Here is a 17,059-nt window from a genome sequence, read left to right as displayed (position 1 = left end):
AGATTGTGGCTTTGTGAAAAAAGATGTTGAAACCAAACAGACAAGCCGTACAGTCTGCTTTCTCCATTACTTTGCTTCTGAAGTAAGTGGGACTGAAGTGTGTGTGTGTGTGCGCTCTGGAGTTGGTAGGAAATGTGCTGTAATACTAGTGGACTTTGTCACAATAAACTAACTTTGGCACAACTCTTGTGTGTTGAATTCGATGACCCCTTTGCTTGGGATCTGTATTTCGGACATAGAATTAAGTGCCTTATCTAAAATTTACCATAATAGTAAATTATTTGTATGTAGAAGATACTTGTTTGCATGGTTAAGTGTTAACCAATAAATGCTACTGGGGAAATTTAACATTTTGGTTCTGTGAGGGCAATACAGAAACAAACGTGTTGAAAATGGTGAGCAAGTTTGAAAAGGGAGAACATTATACCCTGCATGTTCTGTGTATTTGTGCCACAGGTCCTGGGTGTGAAATAACAAATGAACGATTGGTTGTAGGACTACTTGCAGCATTACAAAGTTCCAGGTTTAACCCAGCTTTGTTCTGTTCTCTTGTATAGATGCCTACCTATGGGCAGCAGGGTCCAGCTGGCTATGGACAGCAAGGCCAGGGTGCCCCCTACTACAGTCAGCAAGCTCAGCCCCCTCTCGCCCAGCAGCAACAGCCTCCTCAGCAGCAGCAGCAGCAGTCTCCGTACCCCCAGCAACCTCAGGCACAGCCAGCCTCCCAGTCTCCATACTCCCAGCAGCACCCGGTCCAGCCCTCGGGCCAGTCTCCCTACCCTCAGACACTCCCGACTCCCCAGCCTCAGTCGCAGCAGCCGCCTCAGTCCCAGTCTCCGTACTCACAGTCCCAGTCTCCACAGGCTTCCCAGGCTCCCTACCCCCAGCAGGGCCCCCAGCCTGCCCATCAACAGCCCCAACCAGGCTACCCCCAGCCTGCCGCACAGCAACCTGCTTCGCAAGCTACACCGGCGCCACAGCAGGCCCAGCCTCCTCCTGGACAGAGTCAGCCAGTCCCCTACTCGCAGGCCCAGCAGCCACCGCCTCAGCAGCAGCAGTCTCCATACCAGCGTTTCCCCCCTCCTCCTCAGGTACTGTACAGCTATCCCTTGCTGTTACCCACCCCACCTCCTATCCAGCATTTGATGTTGTAACTTTTTTTTTTTTGTTACTTGAATTCATTTTCCAGCATTGCTTTTTAAACGATTCTTGGTAGCCAAAGTTTTTGATGTGCATGTTCAGGTGCAATGTAACAAGGAACTACTGTTAATATTGTGATACCAGAGATTATGGACTGGCTAGTTGACTTGAGGATCAAAACTTGGAAGTCACAGCTCAACGCAGACGTCTGAGTCTACAAAACCTTTCTGCAGAGCACTGCTTCCAGCCTCTGTGAAGCCTGCACTGACACCTGATAAAACACTGTCCTCTCTCGGTCATACACCTGGGTCAATATCCCAGCGCTGTCACTGGCAGTGACGTGAAATCTTTAGTGTTGACCAAAGAAGACGACCTTGACTTTGAGCCTTATTCAATGGCTAGTTCCTCCAACAGCACAGTGATTGTTATCTAGTGCTGGTAGGCCTTGAATGCAGTCTGGGATTTAAATCTAGCTCAGTGACTGCACATGTTCTGGTTTGTTAGTTTATAAATGGCTTCTGGCAACCTCCTAATGATGAGCATCTGCCTTTGTTGTAGCCTAAAAACAAAGCAAGCATGATGCTAACAATGCAAAAAACACATGGTTAGGTGGACATGTTGAGCACAACATGCATTCAAATTCAAATAAACTGATTTATGCCCAGTGGCAGATATCAGTGGATATAGTTTATCACACTATAGCAAGAACCATTCATTTATTTCTGATAAAACTTGGTATGGGCATTTGTCCTTGTTTTTGAATGCATCTGAATCATAGTTTTTGCCTGTAATTGAGCTAATGAAGGCTGTGTTTTGTTCCAGATTTAAAATGATTGTTTCATTGTTCATGGTAATGGCCACTAATTTTTGGGAGTGGTTTGCCTGAAATGCAATTCTAAATGTCAGCCCTGACACCTGTACTAGAAGGCTGTATCAGTGTTCATATACAGGTGTTTTTATATTTCCTGATTGGCTAATCTGAAGCAGTGACAACAGGATCTACTCGAACTCCATCGGTATGAGATACATTCTAGTGTTTTGGCTCTTAATCCCCTCCCTCCCCCTTGGTGCTCTTTCAGGAGTTATCCCAGGATTCATTCGGGTCCCAGTCCAGCGCTCCTCCTTCCAATTCCGGCATGGCTTCCAGTAAGAGCGGACCGGAGGATGTGAACATGCAGGGTCGACCCTCCAGTTTACCCGTGAGTGAGCCTGCTTTCAGACTGGCACTGTTAGACATGGCAGGGGTTCAAGTGAACGATCATTTCATCATGTGAAAGGACTGGTAGTCTTCAAAGATTTTATCTATCATTTACACCAGTGGAGTATTTCTATTCTATCCAGGTTTATCATTCAAATAAACCATCCCCACCACTCCCAAATCCAAATGAGTACTACATTTTATTGTCTCTTGTTTACCATTGTATCGAATTGTGAAGTCACACTGAATGGACACAAGTAACTCTGGAACAAGTGAATGCGAAATGCTGTATAAATGTAGCTTCTCGAAGTAGAATTCTAACAGTGCAGGAGATGGTTGCATACTAAAAGATGTCCATTGGAAGATGGATCATTTTGTGAAGGGGTGTATTGGATCAGTAGTGGCTCCTGACTAAGTGGGGAGGCTAAACAACAAAACCTGCTTTTATTCAGTGTCTATAAAATGTAGATTTTTTTTTTCTTTTTTTTTTTAACAAAGGCACCTTGATAAACGCCCCTGCAGATAGACCAATCGCCTATTTGCACCTCGTTACTGAGCGATTACTGTACTGTGTGCGAGACTCAGACGGGATGACAGAGGAAACATTCTCTCCAGCTGTCTGACCTTGCCTGTCTCGAAGCTCCGCCTGAAAATGACACAGATGAGACAAAATGTTTATTTTATTGTTCATTACATGTGTTGCTGTTTTCAAAAATGCTGGCTGGCTTGTGGAGTTGGGGGTTACAGCCTGCGAGTGATGAAATAACTGAATTGCTATCTACAATAATTAATGCTCTCACAGACACAAGCGGTCTTCGCTAAAGGCCCAATTTAAAGACAGTACGTTTCACTGTCGCCCTCGGGGTGAAATTGTTAGCTAGGTGGCAATTTTTTTTACTACTTCAGCAAGTACCTTACAATCTGCCAGAACTGAGGGATGCCGAGTCTACTAGGTTAAATACTAATGAGAGCATAAGTACAAAAGAAAAAACGAGGGAAACGCAGGTTTTTTCAAGAAAGCTGGGGGACTTTTTATCAGTAGATCTGAATATCTGGTTTGTCCGAGCTGCCAATGAACGTTTTGCGATTTAAAATGGTACAGCAGTACTGTATTGGCATAAGAATAGGGTGTTTTAAAAACTCAGTTTCAGCTTCGTCACCTTGAAATATGCTGACGATAATGTAAACACTACAGACAGCGAGTCCACCACTTTAAAACATGTTACTGTTGTTTATAGGTGGGAATTCAACTTTATTATGAATATATTGGGTTTTGTTTTAAGCAACATATTATGTTAATGTTTATGGTAATTGCTTATTTGTTAGTTTTAAAATGTTTAGTAAAACGTGTCCTATTTTTTTTAATCTTGTTTGTACAGCTGGCCCCTTCGCATCTTTACTTTCTTTTGTGTTGGAGGGGGTCACAACCCGGTACAGATCTCCGTTTTTGTAAAATGACTTTGCACTTCCTTCAAAGATGCAACGTGTTTCAGTAAAATCAAACGCCCATCAAACTTTGCACCCCACACAGAGGGAGAATGTGAACGTCATGTTAAGTGGGGTTGGCATTGCAGGGGAGGTGAAGGGTGGTTTCGGTTCCCAGTGTGTTTCGTAATATTATTGCTTATTCACCACTGCTACATCCAGTTATAGAATGGACTTTTCCTGCATTAACTCAAGATTGAACGTGAGAGTATATTTGTACATGTGTTAAGTACGCGCCCAGAGGACTACTGATACAGACATCAACAAACGTGAGATTCTGTCATGTTAGCCAATAACAATACAGCAGACCTAGGAAAGCATGACGTAAGGTTCGACAATGGAACAGGTGCTAGAGGCTAAACGAAACCCACCAGCGATACACAGCGATCACAGGTCAGTGTGGTTATTGCACTGATTTTTTTTTTTTTTTTTACTTTTACAAAATTCCACGTCTGCTTAGCTTCCACAGCCTCTTCTGACGAGCCGCCACTGTATTGGATCAATCCTTAATTGGAAAGCAGACCTATATAACAGTCTTGGAAAGATTCCACTCAACAGTTGGTCTCCGTTACTGAAAGAGTTCTACAATAAATTTTAAATTACTTTAAATGTATATTGTAATATGCATTGTCCTCTGTGCTCTTCTGCTGTATAATTTCCTGTTGGAATACTTGAAGTACAGGGGCACAGTCAGACCTTTGTATATGGGAAGTTAAGTAACCTAATTTTGCAGTTTTTATCTGTCTGCTGACCAACTACTAAACTGGCACTGTTACTATAAGAGATCTGAAGAGTAAATCAAACCCTGTACCCTAAGTGTTCATACAGACAGTTCTAGCTCCTGAGTCTTTTTCAAGCCTGTCCAGCATTAGAATGGCTTTGAAGGCAGCAGGTAGACAGCTAGCGAACTGGCTTTGTCGTAGGAGCTGCAGTCAGGAAGTTCAGTTTTGCAGATTGCCTCTGATAATGCCCCTGCTTTATTGGCAGATGAATGAGAAGTGGATCAAGGGGGTTACTTTTGCAGGGAAATTGCCACACTGCTGCATGTGATTAACACAAGAGCAATCAATCTGGCTTTATCACCAGACTGAACTGATTTCACTCAATCAGCTTTCTCTCCCTCGCCTGGTGCCAACTGGCACAGGAATGGCAAGAACCAGTTCGCCAGGTTTAAGGCTGCCTCTCCTGCCGAAATGTGTGTTTTATGTCACAATATGGGTGGATCCTGTATTCAGAGGTGAACTTGAACATGGTCATGTTAAGTCTTAAGAGTTTCTTTAGGGCTTAGGCTTGAAGAGGCAGGGGGTCTTTATTGAAGGATTAGTAGAGAAGTATCTACAGTCCAATCGTCAGCCGGGCATTACACAAGCTTATGCATCTTGTTTTTGCTATTTCTAGATTAATTAAACCAAACCTCCAGCATTTCCCACAGTCAGATTTACAACCTACCTCTCGCTGCTGGGGTTCAGAAATCGGTAGCGGATACATCATCTCATTGGATTCGCATTAGGATCAGGGATTTCAGTAAGATGCCCTTTTGATGCATTCCTAGTTTTACTAGGAGTTAAGACTAATCAAGCTCCTAGTGTGGAGGGAACTGCTATGAAATAGAAGTCTTATTTCCATCAGAGAGGTTAGAGAGAGGGAGTTCTGCCAATGGCTCATTTCCAGGGCTGTCTAGATCAGATATAACAGTAGAAGGGTTTACATGTTTCAGATGCCATAAATGACTTGGTTGGCCATTCTCACATCTTTTGAAAGTAATTATCTGGAAAATAAACTGTGGTTTTGATCACTGGTTTGCTCCCTGCTACAGAGTTGGGTTCCATTCAAAATGTTCAACGTGCCACGCTGTTGCCAGCATTGTCATGCTTTCACTTTTGTGGACAGTAGAATACTTTTCCTGTTTTTTTTGTTTTGTTTTTTTACTCCATTATAAGACTTGGATTGCCACAAGAGAGACAAACTCAGTTGATTTCCCACCCCCTGCAATAGCTTGTTGATAAGTGGCTCATTTCCTGGGCTGCCCCCGTCTGTCAGCTAGTTGTTACGGCTCTGCTGGCTTCAGTGTGATTGTCTTAAAACTGAATATTGCAAATGGATGCAGGAATGGAAATAAGATTCCCATTGCATAGCAGTTTGATCTTTTCCTGGTTTTACTATGAGTAAGACACACCTGAGCTTGTTGCCTATACACTGGAGGAAATCACGCGCCTAGTAAAATCATGAATGGGGGAAACTGCTATGCAATAGGAGTCTCATTTCCATCCCTAGAATGGGTTGCACAGGCTGAGGGCAATAGTTAAGGTCCTGATTTGGTTATGCAGGTTATTGATGTTTTCTGTAGTCATAGTAATCATCATTATTAAAAAGCAACCACCAAAAAAAGGTTGATCTTTCTGTTGATCATGCTGTGATGACTCAAAAACATTTAGAAGAGAGATTGCATTAGAATCATTTTGTAGAGGAGCCTTTAGCATTTTTGCATTGGTAAGACTCTATCTAGGCTACCAACGTTTGTAACCAACGTAGCATGAAAAACTTTTATGTAACTAGCTATATGCATTTAAAATATGCATCATTTAATATATTTGTGGTGATGTGGGTGGGTGTGGTGTTCTAAACCTGGGAGTGTTCACTGCTCAGACTTCGATTTAACCCGCTTGAAATGTGGATTGTAAAAATAGGACAGCTGTACAGGCATTTCGACTGCCTGAATTTCCTATTCCAATCTTGAGAAATATCAAGCAGCTTCCATGGAGATTTTGCACCAGCTTCTCAGGACCTCTGTTGGCCTGCCTTGCTAGAATAAGGGCCACCCACATTGTCAAACGCGCCTGTTTTTTTTGTTTTTCTGGCAGAATTGTACAATATTCTCTTTTTAATGTGTACAGATCAGAATGACTGGTTTCATATGGGGTTTTATCTGCTTGCATTTCCCAGTTTTGGTGTGCTACAGAACGCTGGAACGAGGATTGCAGGCAGCCTTGCTTTCTAGCTGCGCTGTGTTTTAAAGCAGCTTTCATAACGCGTCTCTTCTCGACCTTGTTTTGTGAGCTGCGGTATTGCAGTATTCAGCGTCTGGGGTGTGTTTCCTGTTTCTATTCTAGTCCATGGCTTCTGGGCCTTTGCTTCCTGTGCGTGTGTGTTATTCAGTTTCTGGGGCCCTCGGTTTGCGTTTCTCTCAGCCCTCTATTTTCACAGTAGTGTTTCTAGTCTAAAAACGGAATTGAGGCTCCCTGATTACAGGAACCAGAGCATCTGAACATGCGTGCTGTGGACTGAAGTTCATGTGAATGTCTTTCAGCTGCTTATCCTTTTCCAAAATCAGTAAGAACTGGAGCTTTTTATCTGCCCCCCCACCCCCACACACACACACAGAAATGCTGTATTTGTATGGTTAATATTTTAAAGATCTGTGATTTAATTTCTGGCTTGTATGTTGTACCCCACACTGCAGCAGAACACACACAAACTATATTAAGATACTAAGTGTCTAGAGTAAAAAGATGAAGCCGTTGAAAGCTTTATTTTAGAGAAAACGGGCAGACGTAGGGTAATCTGATTACCCCCCCAGTTTGGGCTCCTGTTTTTCAGGACTGGGCATCTGTGCTGCTTGCTGGGGCTCCCTGCTGCTATTGTGAGTGAAACAAAAGGCTCATCAGGCTGTTACCCATTGTAAAGATGTGAACACCACTTTTGGGTTTGAGATGACTTCATGAGAGCTGCATTTGAACCCTGGCACCACACCCAAAAGCTGTATTTTACTTCATTTGACATTTGTCGAGTCTGTTGCAACCTGGAAACTGGTAACTAATTACTGCTTTCTAAATCTTGAATGACATTTTCTGTTGCCCAGGTCCCTAAAGGTTAATAAAGCGAGTGAGCAATTCCATTTCTGGTATTGATCAACATTGCAGCTGGTGGTTACAATTAATAATTTATCTTTTATAGAACACGAGAAATGTGAGGACTGAGACGAGGCTGTTTGGTCTAATCTGGCGTTTGAATGCCTGTTACTGACAAACGAACCACCCTGCATCCATAGTTTTAAAGAATGGCCTGCTTGTTTTCTGTGTGGAGTGCAGTGAGCAAGGCAGCCAGTGATGATGTCACTATGAGGGCATATTGGGCAGCACGCTCCCAGCTATTTATGTTCACACCAAACAAATGTGTGTCATCAAATATAAATTGAGATCTACAGAACAGAAAATCTCTTTGGCACTGCAACAGCCAACAAGTGCTGGGCAGACAGCCTTAAGGCACATGCTTTTGAAAAGAATATAAATGTATTTTGATTTAATTTACTGGTTTGACTCGGTTATAATTTGTTTGACCTATAGATCTGGTCAACAAGCAGGTTACCAAAATACATTTGTTACTATATTATGTGTAGTGATTTAAAAAAAATTCTAGCCCAATTAGGAGAATACATTTAGAAATCGGACCACGGGATTGGAAATTGAGGCTGTGTTGCACAGGCTAGCTTGTCCCGAGTTTCCAATGGAATGGGAGTGCCCTCTTATGGTTGAGCTCAGCTTTGCAAAGAAGCAGCACACCCAGTCTCAACATTAGGAACACCAATTGGTGAAAGTGACCCATTTCTCTGAAGACTTATTAGAAGACTTCTCTTTGTAGGTACACTGTGTCATTCAGATGTCTGTCAAATCCATATAGCAGTTGTCATAAGGTGCTGATGGGCAGTCTGTAGGTTTCAATGTCCTTCTGAGTAGCCTCTGAAAAGACCCATTACCCTTTGAGAATAATACTGCCAGTCCTTTGTTTTGATACAGACTTGTATTGGACACAGGACCGAGCTAGACATAAAATGCGAAGTCATACATTTCAGATTAATTAAGCGAGCAAGCTTAAAAAACGTACAATCTTCACAATGGTTTAGCTTTTCACCCTGCTTAAAAAGAAACAGAGCACTTGAATCATGTTTTTGGGTGAAACCCTGGCTGTATCAGTCTGTTAGAGAAATGTGCTTCAGAAATAGCCCTTGGAAGATTGAATGCCTTGTCCATTTCCCAATCCAGTGGAACTTAAGTAGTTTATTGAATATTGGTTACCAAAACTCCAGCTGATTGCTATTGAAATAAGTTTAAAAAAAAAAAAAAAATGAATTGGATGTCAAATGATACGGCCTCCTTTTTGAAAGTTATTGGTTTCAGTTTTTTGCTGCCTGCAGGGGAGGAGGGGTGTACTGGTAGATCATTATTCATGTGGTTTCCATAGGTTCCTTTTGGCATTTTAATGATCAGGGCAGATAAACGAGAGTTATGAGAAGAGCGTGAAATGCATTACATCAAGATTGTTAATTTTAACTAGAGCAGAGAGGCATGATGTATGCAGTGAACGGTTTGTGAGATTGGGGATGGGGCTGGCAGATCTGAGTAATTATTTAGCGGTTGTAATTAAAGTGCGCTCGGAGGAAGGAAGGACGCTGGCTCAGGGCTGACTCGATTTCCTGTAACAATGACAGGCTTCTCTCTGTAGTAATTGACTGTGTGGTGACCCCTTGACTCCAGCCTGTGTGTTGGTGTGTTGACACGTGGAACAGGCTCAGGTTGCCATGGCAGCGCTGGAGACGCATTAGCTTTTGCAGGGAGGATAAAGGAGCACATCTGATGCTGGATGAGGCTTTGCAGACAGTTTAAAGCATGCCAGGGAGGAACGTGCTGGTGTAGCTCTAGTTAGTGATAATAGGCAGGCTTGCTGTCTTGCCGAGGTTAGGGCTGTGTCCTGTGTTTTTAAGAGTCCAAGCATGTATGTTAGATGAGTTTAGCCAGCCTGTCCAGTTCAGCTTGCACAAAGGTTGAAGGAGGATTTATTTAAGAGAAACTGCCTTAGCAGTTACACCTGGGATGAATATAGAGATATCCGCACACAGGTTGCCTAATGTATTTGCGGCAATACCATAGAAACTTCTTGTGGTGGCTTTGAGTGATCTGATGGCTGTGGCTCGTGCAAATATTTCAACATGTCTTACGGTTTGAGTATTTTTATAGTTTGGATTTTTAGGCTTACGGTAAAATTAGCAGGCCCAGTTGGATAAAGTCTTGACTGATATTTACAGCTGTGGAAAATAAGGTACCGACAGTGGTCTGTGCGCTTGTGACTTCTATCCATCCGCCCATCCTAACGGTTCAACTCCCCCTGCTCGGGGAGCTTCTCTGCAGACCCTGGGGTGGTGATGGCTTTCATGGAGTTGTTGTTAATGCTGTTCCTGGGTTGGGATCAGGCTACACCTCACACATGCTAAATGAAGCTGCAGGTGTTTTCAGCGGATTTCCTTTTTAACACGCTCAGGCCCTGTTGGTAACAAATCAGGTAATCTCAGCTTGAGGTTTGGTGTTTTCCCAGGGAAGTCCTTCCAATTGACTGCAGCAAAGGCCTGGTTTTTTGTGTACGACTATCGAACAGCTTCCCATGTAGGCTGCTTTGTTAAACGCTAAATAGAAATTGGGGATAGAGGGGGGACACGTACAAATGCTTTTAAAAAATGTTTGCACCACTGTATGTTGCATTTCTGGGGGAGTAAGTGAATGCATACTGCTGTTCTTAGTCATATCTTCACTTTTTTTTCTGAAGGTGCAGCTCTATAGAGATGTTGGTTACACCTGTCTGTCCCTGGTGCTCTATTTGCTAAACACACCCTCAATAATAAACTTAACGTCTGTTTTGAGCTGTTGAAACTGTGGAACACTATTGTGGGACTCCTAATACCAGTATGGAGAATAGGATTGCTCTATAGTGTTGTCCCTCAAGTGAGCTTTAAAATGTGAGCCTATTAGTCTGAGGACAGTGGAAAGGATGTGCTAGCGATTTTTAAAACCTTTGTTTATTAGTTTCTTTTTCCACCTATTCTAATTGTAATCAAGGTGAACCATTTCTAAAACTTCAGATCTTCTTCAAAGGGAGCCCAAATCTTACAGCTGTGTTTTTTTCAGAAAGAAATTGAAAATGCCATAGGTTTTCTTCGTTACACAGTCAGAGACGTAAACCCAGCTTCTCGTACACAGGATCTACGAGCTGCTGAAAGATTGTGATGGAATAAAAAAAGAAATGAAAATATCTTAAAGCTTAGCAATACAATACCTCCTTACATCACCTTGTCAAGTGTGTGCTATTTTTAACATTCATAAGATGTGGTGGTTGGAGGAGCTCTGTAAACAAGAAAGGAGATTTTTGTGGTTTTATTTAAATGTATTTGTGTTAATCATTGCTACAAGGTCTTTTTTTTTTTTTTTTTTTTTTTTTTTTTTTAGCTGTCTTGGGAAATTGCAAATTCAAAAAGAGCTGTTTTGTACAACCGTTGCAGTGAGCTTGAAGGCAGCTGCCTTGCAAACAGATGAAGAGGATATGAAACGTGTGCGGATAGAGGGAGGAGGGCTGCAAATGAGAGAGATAGATGAGTCGCGCATTTGTTCTGGTTTCGTTTCAAAAAGGCAGACCTGTCTCTTTCTGTAAACCATGATGAGTAGCCAGTATTTCGAATTGCACAGCGAGTGGAGGTATAATTAAATTTCTCAGCGAGCTGTGTGTAGTCAGCAGAACTGGGCAATGGGCAATATCGAGCTGTGACAAAAATCAATAAGTGCAGTAGCTGAAGCAGGGGCTCTGTGGCTCTGCTTTAAAAACAACCACAGGAAGAGAAGCTTTTGACATAAATGCATCATGTTCATGAGGGTTTGTTGGGCTAATGCAATTCTTCCCTTTGAAAATATGCAGCCTGGCGCTTTATTTGCATCTGAGAAATACTTTCTAGACAAGGGCATTTTGTTAAGGTTTATTTTAGGGAAGCTGTTCTTTACAAAATGAGTCATTGTATAGCAAGGATGTAAATATGAGAATGTCTCTCTTAATCCTTTCGTGCATGGAATATTGCAACATTGTTTTTCATTGAAAACATTTTCCATTGCTTTATATGGGGGGGAATCCTCATGATCCTATCTTGCCATTTGTTTCTTCCATATGTCCCCATGAAAAGACTAGGGGAGTTTTTTGGTGTCTGTCCTCATATGAGGTTGCTGTGCATGAAGGGCTACTTTTTAAAGGCTAGCTTAGTTGCAGTGACTAACATATATACATACCTTAATATACCTGTAAATATAACCTTTCTCATGCTTGAAGGAAAGGCACAGTCTTTGACCAGTAAACCAAATACAGGCAATAAGAGAGCCACTTTTAGATTTGTTTGTGACCAGACACATAGCTGATTAATCTTCAGATTATCATAAGTTTAAATGTGCACCCCTATTGTCCAGTGTGTTAGTCCCGACATCTCATCTGCTATGCTAAATCACTGCCCTGATTGATAGCAGAGATACAAGCCAGTGTGTGGCTCACTGTTCTTGCCTGAGTCGCATTCAAATTCAGATCACATTTCTTTTTTCATTTTTGACAAAACATCCCCAGGGCAAGGCTGTTTTATATGTATCTGCTTAGTTAAACAATTAAAAGGAAATTAGTAGTTTGACTAAGTGTGTTTAACACTCTGGCTTTGCATCCAGCATCTGTGTGGTCGCAGAATGGGATTTGTGGTCAGTAATATAACATTTTTCTAGCAGTTTTCTGGCAGCAGAGAATCAGTTCTTACTAGCCTGCAGCAACCCGAAATGACCTGGAAAGCAGGAATGAAGCCAGGGTACACGTCTCCACGATTCTCTTATGTTGCACTGACAGAGCTCTGACAAAACACAGTATTTAATTCAGCTGGGATCTTCTCCTAATGGTTGCTTGAGACAGGATGCTGGAGTGCCCTTAGGCCTACTGATGTAGTTATCTAGTTTGAATGAATACAAAGACTGCACTATTGATAACCAGGGGAGATTGTAGATCTCTGTTTAATTCAGATGCTCAAAGGCAACAGTACATTGCAACTTAAATCGGCGTGTTAAACTGTGACGCCTTATTTCTTTAAGCCTCTTTTAGCATTTGTGCTTAATCTATGCATTTGATTTTGTAGTTGTTCAACACAATGTGCATTGTAGTTCTGCTTCAGCCGCAGTGTTAAGTAATGGAATGCACAGATTGCTCCACTGCTTCTAAAATTGTGCTGGAGTCTCTAATCTGCAAAACTGTGATAAGATTCCTTTCACATTCTTGTGTTGAGACTTGAAGGGTCATGTGCTTGTGCTCTGGGGCTCAGAAGAATTTGTATCGTCACAGGAAATCACCAAGTGCATTCAATTCAGATGTTGCTTAGGGGGCTGGATACGAATTCATTTTCGTCTGTCTTTGAGGCAATATTTTCAGTCTTTATTTTTTTTTTACTTTTATTTCCATAATGAGCTTTTGTGCTTGGATTTGATTTCTTCAGAATGAGTTGTCACAAACGTTTTTTATATTGAGCACAGCTAAAATGATCTGAAAACAAAAATGCCAATTGCTCGTGTTTTTATTTATACTTTGGTATGTATACCACTTCTAAATCTTCAATGGTTTCTCTTTGTGCATTACAGTTTCACCAGCATTTAAAATATTGTATTCAATCTTGTTCATTTTGTATGTATTTTTTAAACTCCATGCACCAAGCAAACAGACAGTTCTACTATAACTAAACTAAACTAAGGAAATCAAGACAGCCTAGCTAACTAGTCTGTTGTTCAGTTGTTTCCTAGAGATCTCAGTGTTGAAAGAGCCTTCTAAAATTCCAGTTTAATCTTGGTTGGGTGCTTTTTTGTTTAAGGTTAGTTTCTAAAGAGCCAAGATTGAGTGCAATAAAATAAAAGGGAGTAATTCCCAAATTACATGATTCTCGTTTCCTGGAAATTTTCAAAGAAATCATTCTATGGGGGTGGAGTGATTTGTTCTGGAGTTTGCAGTTTCAGATTCTCTAATCTGATCAGAAGGTGGCCAGTGAGAGAAATGGTGTCCCTTCCATCAGATGCACTCCCCCTTGTTTATCATGGTGTTAGAAAGGTGTTTCTCTGGCATTGAGTTTACCAACAGCCTTTGAAGAATGTGCCATTGTGTCTCCTACAATGAGCCATTGTTCTGAGAACGCTGCTGTTTAAAGAGAAGGCCCCTCCCTGCAAGATAGAATGTGTGCCTTCGGGACGGGCCACCACCTGATCCAGCACAATACCAGTGTAGTTACTGCAAACAGAGGGGCCCTGGACACTGCTGTCTGTGTAGAAATGAGGAGAGATCCAATAGAGGCGTTTGCATTTCCCCTTTGGGCCACCGGCTGATTCACAAGGCCCTCTGTGTCATGCAAATGGCTTGAAAAACTTGCAGGGTCCCCCCAGTGCGCAATGAATCAAATTCTTAGACTTCTGTTCAAACTGGTCTGCTGTTGGCAATAGTGAACTAAATATTCATGCAGCTGGAATACTTGAGTAGCTTTGTAGAAGAATGCCGAATGTCAGCATGTGCTTTTTTTTTTTTTTTTTTTTTTTTTTGTTTTGTTTTTTGTTTTTTTGGTAAAGAATCTTGCCTCTAGTATTAGTTTTGAAGCTGTACATTTTGTACAAAGCAGTTGTTTTGAATGCAATGCTAATACAAAGCTGTACAATCATTCCCAGTTGTAGATTGGTGTGCTTTACTTATTAGATTTACCATACCTGACAAGTATAGTAACATGGTTTATGTTTTTTTGCTCTTGTATTAAGATAAGACGTTCTCATATTAAAGCAGGTTTGGTATTGAGCATTGCTCCCTGTCTAGGCTTTTGCAGCATTGATTATATGCATTGAAAGGAAGGAAAAAATGGTTCAGTTTCCTCCTGTCAGGTTTGGATAATTATTTCCTTTATTAAACAATGTCTATTTTCATAGATATTTGTAGAAGGTAGTTTTGATAGCTGTGACAGTAGAGGCCATTGTTTTATTAGGTGCCATACCATAAAAGCCTCAATGTTATGTTGGTGAACCTTGCAGAGCAACACCCATTAAAGCTAGTATGGTACCCTTTTCATCAGTGTGACTTAATGCAAATCTGATGCGTTACTGCAGATTCACCTGTAATCCACAGCTACAGAAAAGAAGAGGTATTCCAGTAGGTTATAGCAGGCACCTGTCGTAATGCAGTCATCGCTGGGTGCTTTATAGAGAGCTGCCATCAGAAATGCAGCTTTGGGTGGATGTTTATTCAGAGGTTATGCCAAGTGGAGTTCTGCATGAATAGCGTTCATTCATTGTCTTTTTACGAGTGGTAGGAGGGTTAGTCCTTTGTTTTTGGTGGGATCTCTGGTACTGCTACGTTGGCGAACAGGGAGAAAAAGTCTGAAATCGTTCCAGTTTTAATCGGCATCCACCTCCTGCCATTCCCTCTGGGGTTCCTCTTGTCAGGTCACGTCTCCCAAAAATAGCAGCAGGCTTCGTTTCAAGTGAAAAACCGCCGGCTTCAGGGCTGCAGCCAGCCTTACAGTGTGAGATTTCTAAGGGAAATAGTTGGCCACCTTCCAGCTTGTGCATTTTATATTTTGTTTTTTTTTATCTGACTGGCAGATGACTGTGGGAAACACATGGAGAACACGTGAGAATAAACTCCACAATGCTTGGAATTTCCTCCAGCACTCTCTTGCTTGGCTGTCAATAAGGACAGATAGTAGTAAAGAAAGGCGTGTGTTGAGTGAACACAACCTCAAGGGAAAGAGTGTAAGAGGAAAATCCCTGAAAGAGCCCTGGATTTTTATAGGTATACAGATCAATATTTTGTAGCATTTATATAGGCTGGGATCAGGTGTAAAACCTGAGTAACTGGCAATGAGACATTCACATGAAGGAAAAGAACAAGCACTAGACAAGCTGTATTTTTTGTATTGCATATATGTAAAATGTGCTGGAAAAGGGAATTGGGAGTAAAAATCTGAACAAAATCACAATGATTCTTGTGAAACTGAAGCCAAGATATTAACTGTAAGACCCAAGTCCATTGAGAGGGAGGAAAGTGAACTGATTGGGCAGTGTGGAAGTTTTAAAATAATAAACAGCACATTCTCTAGGCTTTGGATTTTGGTTCTTTGTGAAATGCAGGGCGCTGTAATTTTGGATGCCTCTGACTTACGATAGCTGTAGCAGGTTTATAAACAAAATCCCCTTGCCAGTTAACTTCAAAACTATAATGGTTTTATTTGTATTTCAGCATAATAGATAAGACTTTCATTGCATCGTGCTTTAAGCTGTGTGGATTTACTATAGGCTTAATTAGTTGCACCTGAGCCTGCAGCATCTAGGGGATATCTAAGATCAGATGTGTCCTAAGCTCATTGGAAAGACAGAAATGGCTTGAAATGTACCCTGACCCCCCAAAATAAAGAAACCTTCTATACCATAACTGCTGTCCTATTGACTATACAGTTACTACCCACTAGCCCCAAAATGTTGTTCCTGCAGGTGTGAAGCATATTTAAGACTTGAAAATTAAAAAAAAAAAAAAAAATCATTTTCATGAAATGTCTTCATTTTGAGAGCAATGTTAAATTGAATTCCCTGCATTAAACATGTTTAAAAAGAAAGCTGCTTCTCGTTCCTGTTCCAGTAAGATAAATGCAGCATGTATTTTGTTGAAGAGCTGCAGTTAGCTGAATGCTGTTTCTCTGGTCTCCCCAGGATCTGTCTGGTTCCATTGATGACCTACCCACGGGGACTGAGGGTGCCCTGAGCCCCGGAGTGAGCACCTCAGGAGTGTCAAGCAGTCAGGGAGAGCAGAGCAACCCAGCCCAGTCCCCCTTCTCCCCACACACCTCCCCCCACCTGCCAGGCATCCGCGGGCCCTCCCCCTCGCCTGTGGGCTCCCCAGCCAGCATCACGCAGTCCCGGTCCGGACCCCTCTCTCCTGCCGCTGTACCAGGTAAAGGCAGCTTTGCCAATCCAGTGCATTTCTATAGAGAGCTTTACAGGACATGCATATCACAAAATTACAAAAGAAAGCAGCCAAAAACAGAATATATTCATATACATTTATAATAACCAAGGTAAATCTCCAGGGGTGGATTCAGAGACCCCCCCCTCCCCTCCATGTTAGTATAAGTCTTGACCCGCCGTTCCTAAAGTAACATTAGGCAGTCCAGGATTACCAAACATTGAATTATTTTTATTTAATGTAAATTTAGAAGCAATTGATCTGGGAAGTTCCACACTTGAACTGAACTAGCTTTCAGTCCTTTACTACACTCCTGTAGTCTAGCCTTGGGCTTGGCTAGTCACTTTCACATTGGATTTCTCTAGCTTCAGTCAGTGGATATGACCTTTTATATAAAGGTCTTGTTAATGCAATCCCTTTTTG

The 17,059-nt window shown here is 41.8% G+C and overlaps 1 protein-coding gene across 1 annotated transcript in view; it reads left to right on the top strand.

The window, feature by feature from the left end:
* LOC121308302 (AT-rich interactive domain-containing protein 1A-like) overlaps positions 1 to 17,059 on the top strand; it is a 56,214-nt gene that overhangs the window by 21,932 nt on the left and 17,223 nt on the right. Inside the window, exons 3-5 of the mRNA XM_041240628.1 lie at positions 558 to 1,091; positions 2,220 to 2,339; positions 16,384 to 16,624. Of these exons, the coding sequence (XP_041096562.1) occupies positions 558 to 1,091; positions 2,220 to 2,339; positions 16,384 to 16,624 (895 nt within the window). The remainder of the gene's footprint in view (positions 1 to 557; positions 1,092 to 2,219; positions 2,340 to 16,383; positions 16,625 to 17,059) is intronic.

The sequence above is a fragment of the Polyodon spathula genome, unplaced genomic scaffold (genome assembly GCF_017654505.1).
Source record: "Polyodon spathula isolate WHYD16114869_AA unplaced genomic scaffold, ASM1765450v1 scaffolds_633, whole genome shotgun sequence".
Lineage (NCBI taxonomy): Eukaryota > Metazoa > Chordata > Actinopteri > Acipenseriformes > Polyodontidae > Polyodon > Polyodon spathula.
This window is presented reverse-complemented; position numbering and strand designations above follow the sequence as displayed.